Source organism: Zalophus californianus, chromosome 13 (assembly GCF_009762305.2).
Source record: "Zalophus californianus isolate mZalCal1 chromosome 13, mZalCal1.pri.v2, whole genome shotgun sequence".
NCBI classification, from domain to species: Eukaryota; Metazoa; Chordata; class Mammalia; order Carnivora; family Otariidae; genus Zalophus; species Zalophus californianus.
In genome coordinates, this window is record NC_045607.1 from 32854857 (window position 1) to 32881445 (window position 26589).

The 26589-nt window shown below is 49.2% G+C and overlaps 1 protein-coding gene across 1 annotated transcript in view; it reads left to right on the top strand.

Annotated features, from left to right (window-relative positions):
* GABBR2 (gamma-aminobutyric acid type B receptor subunit 2) overlaps window positions 1-26589 on the top strand; it is a 343152-nt gene that overhangs the window by 135374 nt on the left and 181189 nt on the right. Inside the window, exon 3 of the mRNA XM_027616869.2 lies at window positions 42-212. Coding sequence (XP_027472670.1) covers window positions 42-212 — 171 coding nt within the window. The remainder of the gene's footprint in view (window positions 1-41; window positions 213-26589) is intronic.

A 26589-nucleotide genomic window follows, 5' to 3' on the forward strand; every position in this document is an offset into this window, starting at 1 on the left:
AAGCGCACCAATAAAGGTGATGTCTCTTTTGTGTTTTCCAGCTTTCCTTTGCTGCGACCACGCCCGTCCTAGCTGATAAGAAAAAATACCCTTATTTCTTTCGGACTGTCCCATCAGATAATGCGGTGAATCCAGCCATCCTGAAGTTGCTCAAGCATTACCAGTGGAAGCGAGTGGGCACGCTGACCCAAGACGTGCAGAGGTTCTCTGAGGTATGTGTGCCGAGAGGGCGGGTCCACACCTGCCTGTCAGCTGTTGTCTCCTGCCAGGGGGCAGTATGGCTTCATCAGGGACGCGTAATGTCGCAGGACCTTTAAGCACGCTTTTAGGAGCAGGCTCAGAGCTGAAACACCACGGACAAAATAGAGCTGGTGGCTGAGGAATTTGGGCACGGGACAGGTGAACACATCCATCCCAGATAGCTCAGGAGCGACACCTTCCCTCTGTCATGCCTCTCGGCTAAATCCTGCGGCTCATTCCCTGACTGCCCCTGTAGGTTTGCTGTCCTTATTAGGGATGCCGAGTGACCGCCTAAAATCACAATGTGCCACCAAAAGCGTCTCTACTGTGAGGGGAGTTTGGGGAGGGGCTGGCTTGGAACGAAGCCTCACCCTGGATTAGTGGGTTTGTTTGGGGTTTTATTTGGTGGTTTATTTTAATGGTTTACATGCATACATCATATGTGGTGTTTCAGGGTTTTGTTTTGTTTTTGGCAAAAAAGAAAAAAAGTTGAATATAGATAGTAAAAAAATAAAAGTGTTGTTTTGCTCGATCCCTCTAAAACCCGCTTTCTCTCCCAAGTGAACCCCTGATTTCAGTTCATTGTTCATCTGCCCAGAACTTTTTCTGCGTATTTGTTTAAACCCAAATGACTTCATACTGTGTAAGTTGGTTTTCTCACTTTACTATGGATCTTAGAGATCTTGATAGACCACATTCCTATTAGTGGGTCATGGTATTCTGTCAGATGGATAAGTGGTAATTTACTGAAAGTGTACAGCTTTTTGATACCATAGCCAGCATCTTCCTGCCTCGGTGTGCGTCTTCTCAGTAGATTTCTAGAAGTGAAATTATTGGGTCATTTAAAATATTGCAACAAATTGAGTCCTAGGCTTTTCTGAGTCCCAGTCCTACCAACAGTGTTTGAAAATCCCCCATTTCCACACTTCTTTACTAACAGTGGATATTAGCAATGTTTAAATGTTTTCCCTATTTGGATGAGTGCAAAATGATCTCTCGCCTTTCCCCCTCCGCCCCCCCGCCCCCGTTCTCCCTGGAGCTCCTACTTTCCTTTTTTCTCCCACGTGTGCTCTGGCTACTCGGAGCATCCCAGCAAGGCAGGCCATTCCATATGTGCTCAGCAGCCCAAGAGAAAACACTGTGAGCCGCGTGGGGAGACAATGTGGGAGTCGGGTGTCCAGGTGGACCTCAGTGGGAGGAGTCTCGGAGGACTCGCCCCTTGTGCAGCAGGTGCAGGCAGGTGGGTGCAGAGCAGGGTGGGGAGTCACCACACCTCTTCCCGCTGCAGCTCCACACTTACCTCCAAGGCTCTGCCCCACCTCTCCCGTGGGAAGGAGAGCCCGCTCCATGCATTGGCTGTTTGCCCTTGGAGAAGTCACCTCACTTCTCTGAGCTGTGGTTTCCTCCCCTGTAAAATGGGGACAGTGGCCCTTCCCATGCCTTCCCTGCAGTTCTTGCCAAAATCAGTCACGGATTTGAGAGAGCTTTGTAAACTGTAAAGTTCACGCACGGAGAGGGATGTTTGGGAGGTGCTTGAAAAGCAGAGGTGTTTGGCCCCACGGTCTGTGGCGGTCCAAACAAGGCAGGCTTTTCGCAGGCAAGGCTGGTGGTCGTCTTCCCACCTCTCTTTCTCAGTCCCTAGGGAGAGGCATAAAGCCACGTGGACCTGCAGTGGCTGTGACTCATTGCCAAACCCTGCAGCGGCTTTGGCGGGAAGACTGTCTTCTTTACAGCAGTGACCGATGCTCTAAAATGAGTGTCAGACAGGTTGATGGGGAGGGTGGGGACACGCAGTCCTGTGGCCCCATTGACACCGGACGCGGCAGCGATTTTGGAGAGCTCTGCTTGGGCCGTTAGGGATAGCTCCCCCAACCTCCTCCTTGTATAGAAGTGAAAACCAAGGGCCAGAGAGGGGAAGGGACAGAGTTCTGGGTTTCCAAGCACCTCTGAAGTCATGAAAGATTGTTCACAGAAAAGTCGGGACCGAATCTCGGGATCCCAACTCCCAGTGCAGGTTTCCCCTTGCTCCTTCTGTACATCTAGAACGTCCTGTTGTCACATGGGAACTGCTTGTAACTTTGGAGGTTTGAAATACCCCAAAGCCTTGGTTTAAAGAAGATAACTTGTTTGTCCAGTCTTGGTTGATGTTTTATAGATTCCCAGACACTCTCACAGCCAGCAGCCCGGTAGGGAGGGGTTCTGCTTGCATTTTACAGATAAGGAAACTGCAGTTTGCAGAGGACGATGAGCCCCCTCCTCCAGGGCACATGCCGATAAAGGGCCCGCTGCCCGCCTGACCCTCCACTGCCTTCTCCGTTATGCTGTCCTTGCTGGGGTCGAGTATTGACGGTCTGGGACCACATCTCCACCCCTACACGGCTGTGTTAGGGCCCTCAGCTGTGGTTTCAGGGCATCTCAGCAGGAAACCTCTTCTCTCAGGACAGGATGTTGCTTGGTGGTGTTGCTGGCAAGGACCCCTCTTGATTTAAATCTCGCAGCCCAGCTGACTCCTTTGTGTGCCCAAGGGTTTTGGCACCCCTCTCCCGATGTCTGGGCTGCATTGCTGGCCTGCAGGCTCCGGAAGCTGGCCAGGGGCTAACAGCTTTTCATGAGTGTGAGGGAAACTGGATTCCTTTTATGAAATTGGTCGATCAGCAGCGTCATGCACTTCTGTTCTGAACTGGTGCACTGGAAGGATCGTCAAATGAAAGCAATCCTAAAGTTGGAGGGGGCTGGGAGGGGGGGAGAAGCTTAATCCCAGAAGCTCATTACATTGGGACTGAAAGGCGTGCAGGGCTGAGAGCCATCCTGCCTCTGGGCCGGCTGATCCTGTGTATGGGGGGCCATCCCACCTAGTGTATGGTGCCCAGAGGCTGCCTGGGGCTTGGATCAGATGGGCCGGTCTCTAGATCTCACTTTGCCAAGCAAGGGCTGTGTGGGCCCAGACAATTTCCTTCACCTTGTTGACTCGGATGTATAGGATCTAGAGCTGCTGCTGAGACAAACAAGGGTCCCTAGTGAACACCGGCCGCTGAAAAGGTAGAACTTGCTTCAGCCCTGCCCTCTCTGGAGCCAAGATTTAAGTGAGTTAAGAAAGAGGGAAGAATTTGGTATCAAGCAGGCAGATCTCCAGGCCCAGCTCTGCCAGGCAAGGACTGTGTGGCCACGAGCAATACACTTCAGCTCAGTGTGATCTAGTCCCCTTTGTGTAAAATGGGGATACTTATCCCGACCTCACAGGGACTTGGAGATGAGAGAGTTAGAACGAGAAAATGAAAGACCTCCACATAGTAAGTGCTCATTAAATGGACATCCTCTACTCCACTGATGCCTGGGACAAACTCTAGGAATGCGTATCCCTTTACTCAAAGAATAATAATGTGGTCTCCGGTGTATCAGGGTGTGTGATGGGCACGGGCCCTGTGCTGTGGAGGGCCAGGGAAGAATGGACGTGGCCTTGGGGTCAGTGGGTGTCAGGCCTCCTTTGCTGGGTTCTCGACTCTGGCTGCTCGTTGGACTCACCGGGGAATTTTTTTTTAATATGTTGGGTTCCCTCTCTGCCCCCACTTTTAACAGCTTTACTGGGATATAATTTGTATACCGTGCAGTTCACCCATTGTTGGTGTACAGTTCAGTTATTTTCAGTAAATTGATATGGTTATGCAGCCGTCACCACAACCCAGTGTTAGAACACGCCCATCACTCCACAAATTCCTTTGTGCTCCCTTGTAGTCAGGCCCACCCCCAGCCCCAGGGTCGTTTACTTGCTCCCTACTTTTGCCTGTTTTGGAAATTTCATATACGTAGAATTATATAACATGTACTTTTCTGTGTCTCACTTCTTTCATTTCACGTAATGTTTTTGAGGTTCATCCGTGGAACCTGTAGGAGTAGCTTGTTTCTTCGTTCAACGGGGTAGTATTGCCCTGTGTGGATAGGGCACATTTTAGAATCACCTGGGGAGCTTTTAAAAGCCTGATGCCCAGGTCACCCCTCAGAACAATCTTGTTACATCTGATGACCTCGGCATTACGCCCTGTGTGAGCCGTGCAGGTGGTTTCAATGAGCCCTCAATGTGCACCCAGTTGGCCCAGTCAGGAATTCAGGGTGGGAAATGGCGCCCTCTTGTGGTGGGGACCATTGCTGTCAGATTAGCCCCAGTCTACGCAGGTGTGGTGACCGTGAGCAGGTGATGGTGCAGCAGGGTGGAGAAGGTGGAGGGTGGCCGTGGCCCAGCACCGGGGCCCTGCCAGGTGGAAGACAACGGTGGGGGCGGGTGATGAAGATGGAAGGTGCTGCTGAGTGGGTGCTTCCCCGGGCCCGGGATGGAGAGAGATGAGCAGACAGATGGCCCGTGGGCTTGGAGGAAGTGGAGCTCTGGAAGTCTCTGGGAAGCTTGAGGGAGCTGGGAGGGGGGAGGCGTGGTCAGAACTGGAGGAAGGATGTCGGGATTGAGGGGCCGGGTGCTGGCTCTGTGTGAGCGGCTCAAGTGGATTGGAGGTAGGTGTCACTGAGCTGGGGACGAGAAGGTGAGAGACCAGAGTGCTGCGTGACATCCATATGGGCGTGGCAGGCACAGGATGGAGGCAGGGTTTGGAGTAGAGATGAAGGCAGTGAGCAGGGCTGCCTGGGCAACCAGCAGACAGTAGCAGGGGTATTCGGGCCTCTCCCCCGAAGTGCCAGGCCCTGTGGTCTACGGAACTACCTTCACCAAGTTATTTGTTAGGTTCCCAATTCCATGACACAACTAGCCAGCTAAGCACTCTTAGACGAATCAGTCTCTCCAGGCCTCAGTTTCCCCTTCTAGAGGTCAGGGAGTGAGGCCAGTTGACCTCAAGGACCTTTCTGAGCTCAAAGATTTGTCATGAGGGCCTAGGGAGGTCTGGTCTTTGACCCTGTTCCTGCCACTCCCAGGGCTGTGGCCATGAGAATTACTTTGCCTCTTTGTGCCTCAATTCCTTCATCTTGAAAATGGGGCTCATAACAACAGTACCTAACTCTTCGGGTGGTGGTGGCAATTAACTGTGTTTAGAAACTTAAAGTGCTGAGAGAAGTGCCTGGCTCATAAGAAGCATCCTGCAAAGGTGGCTGTTATTTTTATGATCATCTCGAATCTGGCTCCATAGCCTGTGGCTGCCCCCGCTCAGGAGCCCAGCTGTGTGGCTGCCCTTCCTGCACGCCCTCCAGGCAGGCTCTGAGGCTCCCTGCCCCGCTGCTGGTCCTCAGTGATCTCAGGGCTTCTGGGGCTGACCTTTCCATACCAGAGACCTCCCCCAAGTGGTGGGTTCCTCCAAGGCCCTTGATCTGTCCAGCACCGAAAGGGCACCATCTGCAGAGTTCCTCCTCTTGAAAGCACCAGCCCTTTCAGCCCTCCGCAGCCCCTCCTGGCCCTTTGAAGCCTTCCAGCCTTGCCAGGTCACTGGCTGTCCCACCCAAGGGGTCTCTGGTCACCTCCTCTAAAGATACTGCTTTTTCTTACGGAGCAGTTGCTTGGGGGACACTCCTGCAGCGAAGGACAGGGACCTCGTGCTTGCATCTAATCCAGGAGCCAGCCCTCATAGGCATCAACCCACCCCTCTGCCGCCCTAAGTGGGAATGAACTCCTTGGCCTGGCTGGAGAGCCCCTCCATGGTCCCCTGAGGCCTCCTCCTCTGTCACCTCCAGTCACTTCCCCTCTGCTGCAGCCCCACCCCCATGCTGGCTTCTCTCTGCAGGAGTGTCCTCCCCCACACCTGGCCAACCTTCCTCCCCAGGCTGGATGACACATGCTCTCTCCATGCTCCCCACACCTCCCTCCACTGCAGGCTGCCCTCCGTTCCTGCTCCTTGCCCAGTGCAGCGTGATCCACCATCTGCTTCTTTGCCCAGCACCCAGCACCACCGGCCGGGGAGCCCCTGTGGACGAGAGCCAGGCCGGGCTCTCTGTCCCCTCGCCCTGCACGCTGCCTGACACAAGGCCGAATGCTCAGCAAGGATTTCAGTCAATGACTCTCTGATCCAGAGGGCCAGCTTCTTGGGGGCAAATGCAGTGATTTCCGCTCCATGGCCCTCAGTCTGCCTGCACCCAGGATGGTGGGATGGGGTGGGAAGGGGGTACAGAGAGACCCCTGGCCCTGGCATGAGTCACGGGGGGCCTTACGGGAGGGAGGAGCTGGTACAGTCAGCAAGTCACACGCCCACAGAACGCAGCCAAGCCATTCTGTCGTTTCTCAGCTGGGTCTTTTTTTTTTGGACGTGGCATTGTTTAGTGGTAGAGATTCTGCCAGAGATCTCACTGGAACGTTCTGGGCCAGCCACTGGAACCAGCAGTGGCCAGGGATCTGCCTCGTGGTTGCTTCTGGGTGGCAATGATGTTGGGCATTGTAATGCACACGTTGTAGTTTGTGTCTGAGTTATTTTTCTTGGCTGTGTCATCCTGGGATGTTCACTCTGAGTGGTTGACACTTCAGAATCCTGTCTTACCAGGATCAGGTAATTGCATCCTCTAAAGCAGTGATTCTTGAAGTACTGTCCTGGACCAGCAGCACTGTGTCATTGTCACCTGGGAACTTGTTAGAAAAGCAGATTTGAGGGCTCTCTCCCCACCCCCACCCCACCCCGGCCACCCTGGATCAGACCCTGTGGGGTGGGGCCCAGTCTGCTGAAGCTTTTGAAACTCTGTCTTGGAGGAAAGGGCAGCCTTCAGCTGAGGCCACTATGCTCCTAGGCCTCCTTTATCTGAGAAATGGGCCAGGCCTCCTGGAAGGCCTGAGGCACTGCTGCTCTCTGTCCTTGGCATCCCTCCAGGCTGCAGGGTCACCTGGGCCACCCACACAGCCCACAGCTGCAGCTCTTCCATCGTTAGGAGGCAGGAGGGGACTCCTGACAGACAAGATTCTAATCCTAATGGTCCTAGGGCCCCATCCTGTGCCCCAACTTTTGTCTGAAAACTCGCTAATGCTTTTAGGGGATTGGCTGTCTGCCCCTAGGCAAGAAACGTCCTCTCCTTCTCTGGGCCCCTACCTCCAGCCCTGGGAGGGACCTGGCCTGCGAGCCAGCCAGCAGGGGCGGCTCCTTACCCACCTACCCACACCGGCACAGCTATTTGCGGCAGCCTCTTTGGCGTTTGGGAGTGGGGGGGGTCCAATATTTCCCAGGGTGTGTGTATATGTGATAGGATTTTTGTACAATTTTAATAGCTGCCTGTTTATGTTATTATCTACCAGGGGGGAAAGATTACTAGCTCATCAGAACTGCACTTCATTGACATTATTGTCGAGAATGGAAACTTCATTTAAAAAGTGAGGCTGTTCAAAGGAAAAAGCTAAGCTAGCAGGCACCTGGGTGGTGAAATTATCTCTAAGGCGGTACGGGAGGAACTGAAGCTTAGGGACCACCAGGATGGATGAAACCCATCCGGCTGCCTGTTCACTTAACAGACGGCAGGGGCTGAGGGGTGGAGGGTAGGACTGGCTTTGCTCGTACTGGTGGTGGTAAGCTTTGCTTGGAGCCCGGGTCCAGTGCAGCTATTTAATGGGCGAAGGTCAAGGTCGAAGACTGAACTTGAAGACCTTCAGCCTTCTGAGGCTGAAGCTCCATGGGACAGACTCTAGGGTTCAAGCAACACTTGTTCCCTCCTGCGAGTGCCCCCGGGGAGAGTGTAGCCCCCTAGCAAGTGCTCTGCTGTGCCCATCTCCCACGTGCGTGAGAACCATGCCCAGTCAGGGCCTGCGGCTTGCAGGGCTCCCGCCATCCCGGTGGCGGTGTCCTATGGCAGTGTGCACACCCCTGGGAGGGCACTGAGGGTTCTCTGTCCAGCGGTGGCTGCAGCGACTAGGACTTCTGAAGAAAAAGTACATCTCCAGCCTGGAGGCCCTTGGTCTGCCTCAGAGCTTCTGCCCTCAGGAGAAGCTCTCCTCCCTCCACTCCAGAACACGGAGGAGATGGCTGCCCCATCTGTGCTGTGGCAGGAAGACCCTAGGGTCTGGAGGATGCATCCTCCCTAACACTCCACACCAGGTTCCCCAGAGCTGAGTACCCTCCTACCGCACACACCGCAACTCTTAGAAGAAAGGAGTTGCCCTGGACCCTGCTTAGAGAGGACAGGAGGCTTGGCTGTGGGAATGTGGTGCCGAGCACAGGGCTCATCCCGGGCCGGGGAGAGGAGGGACAGTCTTTCAGCTCACTAGGGCTGTGATAGCAGATAAATACAGCCCGCTCCCAGGCCACGTGGATCCTGGAGCACAGGGGTGAGTGAGGGCCCAGAAGATCTTAGAGGTCTCTGGGTGGGAGGTCCTGCCATCCACGGCGACCTCAGAGCCCTCACCAGGGGACACCTCCTAGGGCTGCCTACATAGCCCGTGGGCCTGGTTCCCGGAGCGTGACTCTAGCCCTGTGAAGCAGAACTTTGGGGGTGGGAAAATGGAATTATAGCATCATCTCTGCCATTTAGGGGGTGGTGGGGGGACTGCATGCAGGTGATGACATTCAGTCACCCAGAATGGGGCGAGCTCTGTTTTGTAGAGTAGACTCAGGAAGGATGAAATCACTTTGCCAAGGTCTCACAGCCACCATGTGGGGGGTGGAGGTGTAAACCCAGGTTTGTGCCCACTCTTGGGGAGAGACCACCAGCCAGGGCCAGAATCCCCACCCCAACCCCCACCACAGAAGTAAGGAGGTGGATATATAGACCAACCAACTCATGTCTCAAGGAGAGCTCCTTGCAGTCCCCTGCAATTTTCGCCATGGGATTCTGCATTCAATTTTTATTATTTTCCCGGATTCCAAAATCTCAGAGCCTAGCTCTGTCCTTCCACAGCTGCTCCTGCTGAAGTATCCCAGGATGCTTTGTTTCAGCTGGGCCTCTTGGCTGAGAGGGCCTCTTGGAGTGTACAGGTCCCCAGGGCTATTCTGGTACCTTCTGGCTGTGGTTTTCCCCCCAAAGCCCACCTGCCAGGGTAGTTTAGTGCCAGGGCAACAGGGGCCAGGGAGTGGAGTTGGAAGGTGTGTGGAACCTTCAGGAAATGGCAAATAGCCAGTGTGTAGTGGGAGAAGTCAAGAATGGTGAAGGCCCTGCATGCCTCTATGTTCAGACTTGAACATCAGCACTAGGGAGCCATGGAAGGCTTTTAAGTAGCGAGTGAGAGATGGTAGCAATCTTCAGCTGACCAGAGTCTGGGAAACCAGCCAGGACGTTACTGCGGTACCTCGAAAGAAAGCTAATAAGATTGTAGTTATGTTCTTGCAGAAAAATTTCAAGTTCTCTTTGTTTTCATTTTTTTGCTTCTTTATTTAAAAATACTCATTTATTGTTTTCTAACTGTAATATCGATATGTACTCAGTGCAGAAAACTTGGAAAACCCAGAAGAGCAAAAAGGAAGGTTAAAAATTGGCCATAACCTAGCCCCTGAAAGGTCATCGTTAACGTCAATAGCCGATGTCTGTACAGTTTTCTCAGTGCGTATGAGTGAATACGTAGAAACAAATACACATTCTTCCAATAGAAATAGCTTCTTCAATTTAGCAGGCCAGTGGCAATGTTCTTCCAGTCCAGCAGGTGTTCTCCATCACTGTGACTCATAACAGCCTGTCCACCGGGCCTAGTGACGCCACGAGCTCCCCCACCTCTGCCACAGTCTTGTGTGTTTTGGATGGCTTCCCCCCGGTCCCATTTATCCTATGGTCTGTTCCCTTCCTTCCTATCTTCCAAGAGCTCTGAAAATATGCTGTCCACTGACAGTCTTCTTCATTGCTTTCCAGAGCTTTTCCAGACATTTTTCTTAAGAAATCTTGACCATTTTGAGGAATTTGCGATAGGACAGGAGGTAGATGTATATTCTCTATTGAAGTTTCTTCCAAGAGCTGTTGAAAAAATTCTACCTTATGGATATGCTAAAAGTACTCAAGGAAGCTCTCGCTATGGAACATGGAGATGGTTGCCAATCTCTCCTGATTACAAACAACAATGCAGGAAACTCATACTTGTATTTTTGTGTGAACATCTCTGATTAGTTTCTGACGATAAATTCCTAGAAATAGCGTGAGCACATTTTGGAACCTTTTGTATACGTTGCCAAACTGTCCTCCAGAAAGATCATACCAATTTAGAGTTGCATAACGGTATATGACAGCACTCATTGCCAACATTATATATTATTCTTTTTTGATCCTTGGCAATTGCTATTTTAATTTGCATTTCTTTGATTACTACTAAGATTGAATTTCTTTTTTACGAGGAATCTTTCTCATTTCTCTTTCTCCTTTTGTAAATTGGCTCTTCATGTAATTGGCACATTTTCCTATTGGAGTGTTCTTTTTCTTACTGATTTATAAGAGCTCTTTATAAGGTAAGGATTTGTCACATTGGTTGCAGAAATCTCATGTTTCATGCGACATTCAATTGTGTTTTTTATGTTACTTGACAATATTGAAAACTTTAGTATTTTATATTGTCAAATTTATTTTTTTTTAAGATTTTATTTATTTATTTGAGAGAGAGAGAATGAGAGATAGAGAGCACGAGAGGGAAGAGGGCCAGAGGGAGAAGCAGACTCCCCGCGGAGCAGGGAGTCCGATGCGGGACTTGATCCCGGGGCTCCAGGATCATGACCTGAGCTGAAGGCAGTCGCTTAACCAACTGAGCCACCCAGGCGCCCTATATAGTCAAATTTATTAAGACCTTTTTTTTTTCATTTCTCATTTTGGGCTTGGCATGCTCTTCTCATCCCCCAAATTGTTGTAAATGTTCACTTACGTTTTCTTCTAGTACTTTTATTGCTTCACTTTTCAATTTATCTGGAATTTCAGCATACAGCCTGAAATATCAAACCTGTATTTCTCCTGGCCCCATAGTCACTCCATAATTCTTCCGACATTTCATTAATATATCTTTCTCTGACACATTTAAAATGCCTATGCTGGGGGGCGCCTGGGTGGCTCAGTAGGTTAAGTGTCTGCCTTCGGCTCGGGTCATGATCAAGTCCTAGGATCGAGCCCCACATCGGGCTCCCTGCTCAGTGGGGAGCCTGCCTCTCCCTCTCCCTCTGCTGCTCTTCCTGCTTGTGCTCTTTCACTCTCTCTCAAATAAATAAAATCTTTTTTAAAAATGCCTATGCTGGGCAGGGGGGATGGGTTAAATGGGAGATGGCTATTCAGGAGGGCACTTGTGATGAGCATGGGTATTGTATGTAAGTGATGAATCACTAAATTCTACTGAAACTACTGAAACACTCTACATTAACTAATTGGATTTCAAATAAAAACTTGAAAAAATAAAAAATAAAGTAAAATGCCTAGGCTAATTTTTATCTTTAGAAAATAATACACATTTATGGGGCGCCTGGGTGGCTCAGACGGTTAAGTGTCTGCCTTCGGCTCAGGTCATGATCCCAGGGTTCTGGGATCGAGTCCCGCATCGGGCTCCTTGCTCAGCGGGGAGTCTGCTTCTCCCTCTCCCTCTGCCTCTCCCCCTGCTTGTGCTCTCTCTGTCTCTCTCGCAAATGAATAAATAAAATCTTTAAAAAAAAAGAGAGAGAGAAAAGAAAATAATACACATTTTTTTATACTTGAGACCAGTTCTGTATAATAGACATATAGTGGAAGCCACATCTGTGATTTTAAATTTTCTAGTAGCCACATTTTAAAAGGTAAAAAGATATAGGTAAACTTAATTTTCACAATATATTTTATTGAATGCAGTATATCCAAAATATCATTTCAACATGCGACACTAGCCATGTCAAATTCTTAGGAACCAAGGTGGCGAGTGGCCACCATATTGGACAGTGCAGTGTAGGACAGTTCTCGGGTTCTTGTTTCATTTTGTCCTATTGACCTATCTATTCTGGAATTGGCATCCCCGTGTTTGAAATATTATTCATGTAGAATATGATTTAATGTGCAGCCCTTCCTTCTTTTGTCACAATGCCTTTATATTCACTGATTTAATTTTTAGAAGTTTGCAAAAATGCAATTTGAATTTTATTTGAATTTTAGTGACCCCAGAATTAATTTGGGGAACATTTGACATCTTTATAATACTGAGTCTATCCACGATGGACTCTGAAAAACAAACTGAGGGTTCTAGAGGGGAGGGGGTGGGGGGATGGGTTAGCCTGGTGATGGGTATTAAAGAGGGCACATTCTGCGTGGAGCACTGGGTGTTATGCACAAACAATGAATCGTGGGACACTACATCAAGAACTAATGATGTAATGTATGGTGATTAACATAACAATAAAAAATTTTAAAAAAATACTGAGTCTATCCATTCATGAACGTAGAACTTCTCTCCATTCAAAAATTTTAACTAGGTCCTCAGTGATCTTTTGTCATTTTCTTCACGCAGATCCTTTCCATTTCATGTCAGGCTTATTTTCAAGTATTCCACACTTATTACTGCTTTAGGGAAATGAGGTTTATTTTCCTTACTAATACTAAGTTGTTATTGCTGGAATAGAGGAACACTGTCAATCAGTGTATATACATGTTTTGACTGGCCGTACTGAATTCTTATTACTTCTGGTAGTTTTCCTCGCTTAATTCCCTTGGGTTTTCTAGGTAGACAACAATACCATCTGGGACGAGAATAAATGTGTTTTCTGTTTTCCATTGTTACAGCATCTATATGTTCATGATTTTTCATTGAGGTGGTACCACATAGTGGTTAGAACCGAATGACTGCTGGGCTCTCTGATTCTAGCTCAGCTCCTTTCCAGCTATGTGACCTTTCCAGCTGTGTAACTTTTCCTTGTCTCTCATAATGGAGACATACTCATATTACCTCGGCTGTTGCAGTAAAATAATTAATACATATATGGCACTTAGGACTTAAAACAATGACCAAAAAGGCACCCAACATATATTAGCTATTAGTAGTGTTATTATTTTTGCCTTATTCACTAAATGTCTTAGAGTTATACTTAAAAATAGTGGTAATAGTGGATATTCTTGTCTTGTTCTTGACTTTAATGAGAATGCTGTTTGTAAGGGATGATACCTGTTAGGAGAACAGACATTCCTCATTACGTTAAGGGATTTTTTAGTTCTGTTTGTTCAGTGTTTGACCAGATACAAGTGCTGAAGGAATCAGATATCGTTTTGGAATCTCTAGTAATAGCTATGCATTTTTTTTCTTTTCTCTATTAATGTGACAAATTATAGTCCTCAGTTTCCTTGTGTTCATTCTGTAATGCATTCATTCATTTGACATATATTTGAGTGTCTGGTATGTGCTGGGCACTGTTCTAGGCACTGTGACACATTGATAAATGTGTCCCCGCCCTCAAGGAGCTTGTATTCTAGTGTGGGGAGACAGGTGATAAAAACAATAAGCAAATAAATCCATAATACATCAGGTAATAATAAGTGCTAGGGTAAAGGGGGTAGGATATGCCATGTGGGGTGGGGTGAGGCCAAGGAGAGCTTCAAAGATAAGATGACATTTGAGCAAACCCCTGAAGGCTGTGAGCGGCAAGTCATAGGATATCTGTGAGAAAAGCATTCCAGACAGAGAGAGCAGCACGTGCAAAGGTCCTGATGCTGATGGTGCTGGAGCCACATCACAGAGACCACTATGGCCGGAACAGAGTGAGTGAAAGGGAATAGAGCTGGATTTTGCAGGAAGGGGGGTGCCGATTTCCAGCCCATACAAGACATTTGTGAGGACTTTGGCTTATACTTTGAGTCAGCTGAGAATCTACTGGGTATTTTGTTTTGTTTTTTTATTGGGAAAAATTTCCCATGACCTAAAATCCACCATTTTAACCATTTTAAAATGTACAATTAAATGGTTTTTGGTATGTACACAATGACAACAACCATAACTCCTCTCTAATTCCAGAGCATTTTTATCACCCCCAAAAGAAATCCCATATCCATTAACATTCATTTCCCCCTCGTCCCAGCCCAATAGTCGCATATCTACTTTTTAGGTCAATGGATAGGCCTATAATAGATATTGCAGAGAAATGGAGTCCTAGGGCTGGGAGGTAGAGGAAATGGGTGAAAATGATCAAAAGGTACAAGCTTCCGGTTACAGGATAAGTGAATTCTGGGGATATAATATATCCCCATGTATAGCATGATGACTATAGTTAACAATACTGTATTGTGTATTTGAAAGTTGCTAAAGAGAGTAGGTCTTTGAAATTCTCATCACAAGGAAAAAAATTATAACTATGTGAGGTGAACTTGTGGTGGTGATTATTTTGCAAAGTATACATATGTAAAATCATTATGTTGTATATGTTAAACTTATACAGCATCAGTTGAATAAGTCTATTGTATCTCGATAAGATTAAAAAAAGGAATCAGGGGATGCCTGGGTGGCTCAGTCGTTAAGCGTCTGCCTTCGGCTCAGGTCATGATCCCGGGGTCCTGGGATCGAGCCCCGCATCAGGCTCCCTGGTCAGTGGGAAGCCTGCTTCTCTCTCTCCCACTCCCCCTGCTTGTGTTCCCTCTCTCGCTGTGTCTCTCTCTGTCAAATAAATAAATAAAATCTTTAAAAAAAAAGGATCATAAAATATATGGCATTTTGTGGCATTTTGAGCCTAACTTATTCGTATATCTTCAAATAAGTTAGGAGTACCTATTAAAACTTTTGCCCAGTTTTCAACTGCGTTGTTTGTTCTTTTGCTATTGAGTTATAAGAGTTCTTTATATATTCTGGATACTAAAACTATCAGATATGATTTGTGGATATTTTCTCCCATCCTGTGGGGTGTCTTTGCACTTTCTTAATGGGTTCTTTGCACAAAAGTTCTCAATTTTGGTGAAGTCCAATTTTTTGGTTTTTATTCTTTTGTTTCTTGTGTTTTGGTGTCATATTTAAGAAACCATTGTCTAATCCAAGGTCATGAAGATTTAAAGTTATCTTTCCTTCTGAGAGTGTTACAGTTTTAGTTCTTACTTTTAGGTCCTTCGTCCATTTTGAGTTAATTTTTGTATATGGTGTGAGGTAAGGGTCCACCTGCATTCTTTTGTATGAAGCTATCCAGTTGTTGTAGCACTCTTTGTTGAAAAGACTGTTCTCCATTAAGTGGGCTTGGCATCCTTACTGAAAACCAATTGGTCATGGTAGTATGGATTTATCTGTGGAGTACTGGAGAGTTTTTTAAAACAAAGATTTGATCTCTTACATTTTAAAATGATCACCCTGGCTGCTGAGTAGAAGGTGGTGACTTAGACAAGATAATGAAAACCAATCAGATTCTGGATCATTTTTGATGGTAGAACTGACAAAGTAGATTTCTTGATGGAATGTATGTGTGATGCGAAAAAAGTGAGGCACTGAGGGTGGTGCCAAGTTTTCGATATGAGCAACTGGAAGGAATGAATTACTTGAGAAAGAATGTGGAGGAGCAAGTTTTAGGGAGGGAACTCAACAGTTAGTTTAGATATGCCTACTGGGCATCCAGATGGAGAAGTTGACTGGGTAGTCAGATAAATGGATCTGGAATTCACAGTTACATTAAACCATGTTAGCATTCCTGAAATAAACCTGTCTCTGTTATGCTGCATTATTCTTTTAATCAATTTAATTATTTTGTTTTTTTTTTTTCTGTAAACACATGTGGTAATAGTTTATATTTTACTCTGATTGTGCCACCGTTTAGTTGAAGGAGTTATTCTAGTTTTACAGTGTGAATTAGAAAGCTTCCTGTCTTTTTAGATGCCCTGGAATAGTTTATAGAATCTACAAATTAGCTGCTCCTTGAAAATCAAAAGATGAATCTACAAAACCATCCAGGAATTCTGCATCCCCCACCTTACCCTTTTCACAAGTCGTCTTTCCGGCTTCTGCTGAGCTTCTTGATCAGGTTTATACTTCTTGTGTGGATTTTAGTTAACTTACATTTTCCAGATAAGAGTCCATTTCCTTGAGATGTTCAAATTTATTAGCATATGTTTGAGTAGCATTATTTTTCATTTCTATGTCTTTTGTCAAATGCTCTTTCTCATTACAGATCTGTTTCCCCACTTTTCCCCTTGATTAAACTAGCTCCTTGGCTTTTTTTATTGATTTAACTGATATTACCATCTTCAATTCAGCATGCAAAAAATGGTCCCATTTCTTATTTTTCCAAATTAAATTAAATCTGAATCAAGTATGCCACCTGCCACCAGATTTGCTGGGGTCATTGTCTTGCCTCTCAAAGCATCTCCCTCCTCCAATATGGCCAATAGCCCTGGTGGTCTTTCTGTCACCGAGCTGGGCAAGCCTGCGTTCTGCAGCCCTTGCCGCCTGCCACCACTTGCAGTCGACACTGGTCAAACTGGTGACTGCCGCTGATCCAGGTCCCTGGACAAACTTCCGGGCATCCTCGAGCTCCTCACTAGGTTCCCAGCCTGCAGCTTTCTACCCACTGCTTTTCACTTCCATATAGAGCCCCTCCCAGGATGCAGGAACACTTTGTCAGGAGTGATTTGCTCATTTTGCTCGCATGGATCCAGAACCTCTGTTGGCTTTTTCTTCTCCGACAGCCACATCCCCAAGAATCCAAGAGGGTCTCTTTTAGCAACCTGCCCCTAAATGGTGCTCTTGTCTTTTGCAGCTGAGTAGAGGCCATCCTCCTTGGAGCAGCCACCGTGGTTAATTCTGGGGGATCCATTTGCCTCCCCTTTAAAGAGTACTCCTCCTACCAGACATAAGATCTCTCTCTCACTAAAGAACATACAGCAGGGCGCCTGGGTGGCTCAGTTGGTTGAGCGACTGCCTTCGGCTCGGGTCATGATCCTGGAGTCCCGGGATCGAGTCCCACATCGGGCTTCCTGCTCAGCAGGGAGTCTGCTTCTCCCTCTGACCCTCTTCCCTCTCGTGCTCTCTATCTCTCAGTCTCTCTCAAATAAATAAATAAAGTCTTAAAAAAAAAAAAAAAAGAACATACAGCAAAAAACCCAAGTTGATTCTTCAGTGAAAGATCCCATTACCTTGTTTTTTTAACCCAGGGAACGATCACCTGGATTTTTATTGGCTCTGCTTCTTTTTACCTGCTTTCTAATTTATTTGTTCCTGCTTTTATCCTTATGAATACCTTTCTACTTTATGTTTGCTTGTTTGGCCATCCTTTTTAGTTTCTTGATTCATACACTTAATTTTACTCTTTTTTAGTTGCTATCAAATGAATTTAAGCCAATAAATTTGTTTTTGATTACAGCTTTGGCCAAATCCTATACATTTAGCTAAACGGTATGCCATCTTCATTATAATGAAACTGTCTGTAATTGCATTTTCAGTTTAAAATATTAGGTTTCTACTTCTCTAAGTACATAAAATGCAGTATGAAACATAATGATGCAATATATGTTATTAGCTACAGAAACTAGCACTTTTATTTACTGCCCATCCCTTATCACCTCTAATTTTGTGTTCTTATAATTTGAGTTTTTATTTGACTCTATTCTTTACATTGTGGATATTCTTTTTCAGTTGTTATTTGAGCTATTGATTTTGTTTTAAAACTATGTTATAGGGGCGCCTGGGTGGCTCAGTTGGTTGAACGACTGCCTTCAGCTCAGGTCACGATCCTGGAGTCCCGGGATCGAGTTCCACATCGGGCTTCCTGCTCAGCAGGGAGTCTGCTTCTCCCTCTGACCCTCTTCCCTCTTGTGGTTTCTATCTCTCATTCTCTCTCTCTCTCAAATAAATAAAAAAAAAATCTTTAAAAAAATAAAACTATGTTATAATAACTGATTTTAAGATTCAGATCCACATTTATATAGCTTCAGTCTGTATTGACGTATCTTTCATGAGTTGTGTTTTGATTTGTCTCTCCACGGCACGAATACAACTTTGAGTCATCTTTGTCAGGAAGGCCATATGGGCTTTATACCTACCATGGTCTTCCACGGATCTCAGTTTCTCTCTGTTACTTCTGCTAGGAAGTATAGATTTTTATGATCGTAATCTTCCTCAAACCTCTCTAGACATTACATCAGTGTTGTGGTGACGTCTGATGCAATCTGGTTTGATTCTTTTGTAGATAAGTCTTCTTTTTTTTTCTTCGCTCTATCCTGGATGCATGTAGGATTCTTTCCCAGTCCTTGGAATTAAAAAAGAAAACACAGCACATGTCAAATGTTAGCTTATTTTGTCTAACATGTGATTACTATTTTTATTTGAAGAACTGAGTGTTCAGATTGCAGAAGTTTTCTTCTATTATATCTTTAGTTATTGCTCTTTTGTTCTGGTATCTTTTTTAGAAAAACCAGTAATTCACACGTGAGTCTCTGTCATTTATTCTCCATATTATTATGTTCTCTCTGGTCATTTTCACCTGAGTCTTCTCTGTCTACATTCTGAGAGGACATCTCACCCTTGTCGCCCTCTGCAGCACCCAGCACCCATCTGTTTTCCCCAGTGGGATTCTGCTCTTTCCTGCTTCAGATGCTTCTTAAAATTCTCCTAACTTTATTCATTTCCCGTCATTATTCTCCTAACTCTGCCAGCTCTCTTTTGGTTTTTATCTGTCTTTTATTGCATATTCCATTTCTTACATCTTAGAGCCCAGGTCTTCATAATCTCCTTGAAGTACAAGACAGATGCTACAATTTACTTCTAGCTCCTGTAGCATATCTTTCTGGAGGCGATGTTCTTGCTGTGCGTGCATTCTTTGTTTGCTTCCTTTCTGTTTTGGGAAGTGTTCATGGGTTCCATGTGTATTTTAGGTCTCCCCTGGACCTGGTATTTGCTTATAACTGGGTCAGTTATCCTGGGCCCCCCTCATCATGTGACTTAGATGCTATGAGATTCTTCACCTCAGACATTAATCTGGAAGACTGGATGGTGAAATTTCTTATTACCAGCCCGGGACCAGCAGCTGGGGGTGGGGGTCAGAGGGGGGGCATTCTGTGCTGTGGGTGTTTCTTCTCTAGTGATCCTCCTGGCCTCTCCCCTGGTCTCCTGCCTGCTATGTCTGGGAGATGCCCAGGCCTATCATGGGGAGCACAGGCTTGAATGGGCTTTGCTTGTTCTTGGATCGAAGGGCCCAGCCACTCCAGAAGGCCCTTGGGCTGCACGTGAGAGAGGGGAGCTCCCCGGGGTAGGCTCTGCACCCCTCCTGTGACCCAGCCTCTCCGCCAGCACTCAGTCACTCACGCTCAGAGGCTGGGAGGTCGGTCCTGTGAGCGCGGCCACCCTCCCTGCAGCACCACACTGCTCTCTCAGGAAGGAAAGCTATGAGTCAACCTTCAATCTGGTTCCACTGGCACTGTACCTAGCAGAAATTCCTCAAAGTTGGTGGCATATTGATGGCACTCATTCCTGTTATCCAATGCTGAAGCAGATTCCCCCCTATTTTTATACTCCCTTGGTCCTTTCTGTCACTTTCAGAAGGAGGTAGCTTAGGTGGGAGTTGGACATCTGTGCTCAGCTTTACCATCTTTCCCAAAAGTTTCATAGTTAACATCATTCCCCATACTTTGTACTTTGGCATACAGATACATGACAGTTCCTGAGCCTCCCCTCTTCTGTGATTCCTCCTATATCCCAGCCCTCATCATATCTGCTGCTAGAGTTTCTCCCGGGCACTTTTCCTGTCCCTCTCAAATGTCGGTAGCATCCTCTCAATCAGACGAGGAATTCTGTCAAGCGTGGTACTGCCAGTCTTGGGGCAGTGAGCGCCGCGGCTCCTTGCCAGGGGCTCAGCATCTGGCATCGTAAGCTACATCCTGGCTTTTAGCAATATTGATGGAATTTCCCCACATCCTCCTTTCTCTGCCAAAGTGATGACCTTCAAGTGCAAACAGAGAAGAAAGTGTCCCTCTGCCCCCAAGTCCACAGTCTCCTTCCGAAGCCTTGCGTTTCACTGGAGAACCATTTCAGATTCCTTCTGGCACACCCCGGCCCTCCCGCGTGAATCAGCAGACGTGGGCAGCCGGCGGCGGGGGAAGGGGTTGCAGAGCCCCCCCGCCCCACCCCATCCCTGCTTGGCTGCCCACCCCAGGAAGACAGCACATCACACAATTTGCCATATCAAGTCTGTGAACAGCTGCCTCCCTACCCTTCGTGGGGAGTCACCAAGCTCCGCACATCTGTTCCTTCCGGGGCTGGCGACAAGATTCCTCCCACCGCGATGCCTGTGAAGTCCCTTCGGGGTTTCGTGGGGCACGGAATAGCGTTCTCCTGCAGGAAGCCCGTGACCAGCCTCTGTGAGAGTACACGCTCATGGAGGTTAGCTTCGCATCGTGTTTCCTCCACCTCCCCTTCTTGACTGATAATAAATGCAACCGTTCGTGGGACCTCAGCCGTGCTGGACATGCAGCATGCATTTGCTTCTTTTCACCTGCCTCACGGCATGAAGATAAGTTGTGGTTATGCCCCTTTTACAGAAAAGAGAAGCTCTCAGGGAGTTTCCTTGCTCCCTGCAAGTGGCCCAGCCAGCGGGGACTGAGCCAGTATTCTCGTCTGGAGCCACCTGACTCCAGTGTGAGCTCCTGCCCTCTCCCACCGCCTTCCTACAGGGACAAATAGAGCCACGGGCTCTTTCTTGTAGGTTTAGAGTGGGTGTCTGCAACTGTGGGCCCCTGGGCCAAATCCAGCTCTCTGTTTTTTATAAATAAAGTTTTATTGGAACACAGCCATAGCCAGTCCTTTGCACATTGTCTAGGGTTGCTTTTGCAACCTAAAGACGAGTTAAGTAGTTGTGACAGAGACTGTCTGGCCTGCAGAACCTAAAATATTTATTGTCTGGTCCTTTACAGACAAAGTTTGCTGACCCCTGGTTTTCAGCACAGGCTGTGGAAAGAGACCTGAAGTTAAAGCCCTGGTTCCCTACTTCTCAGCTCTGTGACCCCGGGCAAGTGACTCAACATCTCTGAATCTCATTTTACTTACCCATTAACTGGTCAAAATTATACCTTTTGAGTTTATACCCAGCAGTCAAGAGGAGTGAGGTGACACATGGTGCAGGCTCTGCTGAGGAGGGATGCCCAGTAACTGAGAGCTGTCGTCATTACCTCTGTCACTATCCCAGAAGTGCAGCAGTCTCCACCTTTTCTCTGTGGCTTCCTTTCTGGAACATTCTGGCATTTTTGTCTAAGAACCCTTCATCTTTTCTGATACCCTGTGATACAGATGAAACACAGATGCTTCTCCAGCTTCCTCAGGATGCTGGGCAGCAGGTGCCAGTGGCCCTCACGTCCGGCCAATGAGTGGGGACAGGGCACTGTTGGTCTTGTTCGTTCATTCAGCCGGTGTTGACTAAGCCAGGCCACTGTCCTGGAACCTGACGGGCACTGAGACAGGGCCTCGGGCTCTCTCGGAGCTCTCAGCCCAGGGGCACATGGACAGGTTAGTAGGTTATGACAATAACCACAGTCCCAGTACCTCCAGATTCCGGTCCCCTTTGGAAAATTCCCCTTGCACAGTGCACAGTGAATACCTGTTCCCTGGAGTCACTGGATACTGCTCTTAGGAAGACACATTATAAAAACTGCTTAGCTTCGCACAGCGTCCAGCCCCACTCCTGGGCTGCTGGCCTGCTCAGCACTTTGATGCCGTGTCCACCCAGGACGCGGTCGGCTCACCTGACCCGCCAGCTCCCTCCCAGGGCACACACTCAGCACCTCTCCAGGCTGGGGCTGGCTCCACCAGCTCTGGGCCAGGGCAAGGGCAGACTGTCTTTCCTGACCTTGGAGGAGCTGTTGATCTTAGCTCCGTTCTATCGGTGCGTGAGGCTGACATTCTCCCCTAGCCACCCGTACTCGGTCAAAGGAGCCCTCGTGCTGTGTGCTGTTTTGGGGGTGTTGATGACCCACAAAACTTCCCACTTCTTCTAGAACAGGGCCAGGAAAGCATGGACCAGAGAGGGAAGAGCATTCAGGTGCAGCTCATTGGAAAATCCAAAAGGACTTCATGGAGGAAGGGCCGTTTGCAGTGGGGCTGAAAGCAGCAAGCAGGACTTTTTGACAGAGAAGAGCAGAGGGCAAGAACTTAAAGTGATTAGTGTATGTCCTTGGTGGTAAAAATGAATTATAAAGGTATAGGATAAAATGTGAGGTGAAAAAAAAAAAATCGGGATATAAAGTCGACGCTTTGATGACTACCAAAAAGACCTGTTGTACCAGTTAAGGGCCTGACAGGGAACAGACGGCATATTCAGAGGACTGAGGTGAGGAAAGTTTACTCTAGAAGAAGTACTTTGGGCAGGACCACAGGAACCAGCTAGAGCTAATGCAGCACCAGAGACCCGTGACCCCCATGTGCCCTGGAGGACAAGGGGAGGGACCACTTGCCCAGGGCTGGTGTTCTCTCCTCCCACCCTCTGAGTCCAGCTGGGGCCTCTGGTTGGCCCAGCCCGTCTGGAAGTCGGAGGACAGGCAGCTCAAGTGACAGTCCCTAGAAGTCACATTGCAGGAACAGTAGCAGAGACTGGCTTGGGGGTGTGGGGAGGGCAACCAACCCAAGAAATCGCACTAGTTGGGTTAGTGTGTTGGGAATATGAGTAGTTGTAGCTTACCCTCCTTTTCGCAGGCTTGAGGTGACGTGTAGAAATCACTTTGCGGAGTTTAAAGCCTTTGAGTGGAAAGCACCTAAGTGGTCTGAGCCCGCACGAGGGTCTTACCGCTGAAGAGCCCCAAAGCAAGCAGGTGCCTTTCTCCAGCAGCCGTGAGCTCTCAGCGCCGGAGGCCTGTCGTCGAAGTTCTGGGGACAAAGCACTGGTTTGGGCTGAGTTAGCACACACGTGGGCGAGCCTGACCCGGGTCAGGTTCCCCGGGAAAGGGACTCAAGACTGCAGGAGGCTTACTGGGGAACGCCCACAGGAGGGCGAGCCCTGGATACAAAATGCAGTTGTAACAGAGGCCTCCGCGGAGCCCAGGGGGAGCTCTGGAGCGGAGCTGGCCCTTCAGGGATGTCCCAAATCAGGCATGAAGCCTGGGCCAGTCACCGGTGTGGGCTGTCCTGGGGAGGGGTGTGATCTTGGACAAGGCCGCCCCTTTGAGTCAAGGGCAAATCCCCGAGAGAGAGAGACACACAGCTGTTAGTAGCCAACACTCCCAGCAGCTGGGAGGATGGAAGGTTCGGGCAACACAACACAGTATCTGTTATAGGGCCCTTGGGAATGAAGGAGTCTAGACTAGCCGGCCCGGTAAGACCAGGACAGCTGAAAGGGCGCCACTTGGCCAGTAGTCCCCAAATGTGGTTGTATAACAAAGACCCCAGGGTGCTTTATGCAGACACAATCCTGTCTCCCTCCCCACCCCCCCCACCCCCCCCCCCCGGCCCAGGGTTAGAATCTCTTGCGTGGGTCCCAGGAATCCGCATTTCTACAAAGCTCCCCAGGAGGCGCGTTGCCCAAGCAGGCCTGTGGCCACGCTCTTAAGAACTCCGAAGCCGAGTGTGGCTGACGTCGGGGAAGATTTCCAGGCCTGGGCAGTGTTTGCTGAGCAGCTGCTCTGGACCAAGCCCCGTGCCAGGCCCTGGAACGTCAAGGAACCGGGCCGCGCACCGCTTCGGGAAGGGGGCCTGGAAGGGTTACAGCTCGGGGCTCTCGTGGGGCTCCGGTTCTGTTGCTGCTTTTAAAGACGCGGCTTGGGGCAGCATCGATGCGGGAGGCGGGAAGCTGGGTTTGAATCCAGCTCTGCCCCTAGACGGCTCTGTGACTTGGGGCAAGTCCCTGCCCCTCTCCAGACCCCAGTTTCCGCTGCTGTCCCGTGAGGGCTGGTGGGTCAGTGTGTCGGAGCTGTGGGGAGTGGGCCTGCTGGCCAGAGGCATCCCTTTGTAGTGACCTCAGGCAGGTGCCTCCTCCTCCTTGTTGTCACCTTCTGATCTCGATGCCCCGTCCCTTGGATGTGCCCAGCTCTGCCTTCTTCTCTCTCCCAAATGTCCTGATTGCTCACTTTGTGTCCCACACGGATACCTGGAGAGGCCCCAGCACGGTCCCAACCTTCAGGCCTCCCAGGCTGGGGGAGGGACACTCAGGTAAATGAGCCCTTCTTGGGTCCTGTCCCCGCGGGAACCACCCTGAGGGGCAGTGCCGCCCTCAACCCCTCTTCTCCCTGCGTCTCTCCTCCTGGATTCAGGGGGCAGAAAAACACGAGTTTGAATCTTGGCCCCGCGGCTTACTGACTGTAAAGCCACTTAACCTTTCAGGCTCCCCCATCTATAAAAATGACGTCTGCTTTATAAGGTTGTTGAGAGGATGCCGTGCACTCCAGAGTCATCCTGCCGAGCCCCCGAGCCTGCTTGCTCCCCGAGGGCTGGGAGTAAGGGGTGGGAGAGGGAAAGCAGAGGGGTGGGCTCTGGGTGCAGTTGGCACTAATGCCTTCTCTTCCTCCCCCGCCCACACGGCCAATCTGCATTCTGGGAGGAGGGAGGGAGGCCACGTAGACAAAGGAGGAAGGCTTCAAATGCAAGGGCCATAGAATGTCTGGGCAGATTACTGAGTGGAGGACAAAGAACCCACTTTGGAATATAGGACTGGAAGGAAATCCGCACGTGAGAAGGGCAGCAATGCCCGAAGGTCTCTGAGGAGTCCTTCAGCTCCACCTTGCAGTGACAGGGTGGACACGGATCCTCGGCTTAGCCAGCGTCCTGAGCTGCCTGGAGCTGTCCCGTTTCTGCAGGGTGAGACTATGTACCGGCTGGGCTGCCCTTGACATCTGCGCCCTCATAACTGGAGTAGAGGCTCGAGAACCTGAGACATTCCTTAGGGTTCCAGCTGTGTCTTCTGTCCCTCCATCTGAGGCCAAAATACCTACTATAGCAAACCCACCTCTGCTTGCATACCAGCAGTGACGGGAGGCTCACTCTCCTGCCACAGAAATTCCTTCCGTCCTTGTTAGAAAGTTCTGCCCCTGAGAGAGCCGAAAGCTACTTCCTGGTGGCTTCCCACACTGGTCCTGGCCATTCCCTGGGGCCCAGGGGCCACGCTGGTCCCCTAGTCTCGGTGACAGCTCCTCGGGTATGCAGGTGGGACTTGCTGGCCATGCGGCCCCCTCTCCATCCCCTCTGCAGCTCCTCAGGTGCCAGGGAGCAGGGGAGGAGCTCTGCAAGCCAGGGAGCGACTCTGCATTCTGCTTCCTCCGGTGCTCTCCAGTGAGGTCTCTCTAACGTCCCTCCTCTTAGCTGGATAATATCCCTGTTTTATTAATATCTAAACATTTCTGTAACTGTTGCTCTGGGTCCCACAAGCCTGCTGCCATTAAAGTGATGGGCGCTTTGTCACAGGAAAGAAGCCAGGCTCCGATGGCTGACTTCTTTCCCCCACAGCTCAGCGTGGTCTGACTTCACGGAGCTAACAGAGCAGCAGAAATGGCAGACGAAGGGAGGACTGCTCGCTGGGGGTGCGTGCATATCCAAGAAGGGCACTTGGGCCTGGTCCCGCTTCCTCAGGCGGCCCGGGGCTGGGCGCCAGGGGTCCCAGAGGGAGGGTGTGTGGACTCTCGGCACAGTTTCTGGTTCGCCTGAGAGAGTGGCCTTGAGCACAGGACCACGCGGTTTAGAGGAGGGGTCACCACCAGCTTGGGCATGAGGGAAGGCTTCCCGTAGGAGGAGGTGTTTGAGGATGTGTGGGATTTTAAAGTCAGAGCCGATTTATAAGTTTCCTATTCTGCTATAACAAAACATCACAAACAATTTGTTATGTTACGGTAACAAACCTCAGAAGTTCAAAATCAGTCTCACTAGGCCAAAATCAAGGTATGGGCAGGATTGGTGCGTTCTGGAGGCTCGAGGGGAGAATCTACTCCTTTGCCTTTTCCAGCTGGTAGAGGTCAGCTTCATTGCTTGGCTCGTGGCCCTGTCCTCCACCTTCAGAGCCCATGGTGTGGTTTTGTCACACGCGTCTCTCTCAGACCCCTGCTGCTGTTGTCAGGTCTCCTTCTGGGACTGCCTCCCTCTTTCCCTTATGAAGACCCTTGGGATTACGCTGGGCCCACCTAGATAATCTAAGACAATCTCCGCACTTCAAGACCCTTCACTTAATCCCATCTGCAGAATGACCTTTGCCATGTGAGGTAAAGGATTCCAGGAAGGAAGATGTGTGCCTCTTTTGGGAGGGGACTTTCTTCTATCACACTTACTCTTTGGAATTTCTAAAACTGTGCAAGGCTGGATGGTGGGAAGAGGAACTTGAGAGCCAGAGAACCCTGGTTCCGTGAGTCATCTGTCCCTTCCCCCAGCCCGTGCTGGTTGGTCTAGGGTGTGCTGTCGCCCTGCAAGGTGTGGTTCTGGGAGATGGGCCCCCGAGGAGGTCGTGGGGCACCAGGGCGGAGGAGCGTGGCCTGCAGGCTCTCCCCCTCCCTCTGATGGACTGCTGTAATGCGGTGATGGTGGCGGCTGCAAGGCAGGAGGGAGATGTCTTGGGGGGATCTTGGGTACAGGAGTCTGTCGCTGGCCAGCTCGGCCAGTTGGGCTCCCTGTTCCCACCC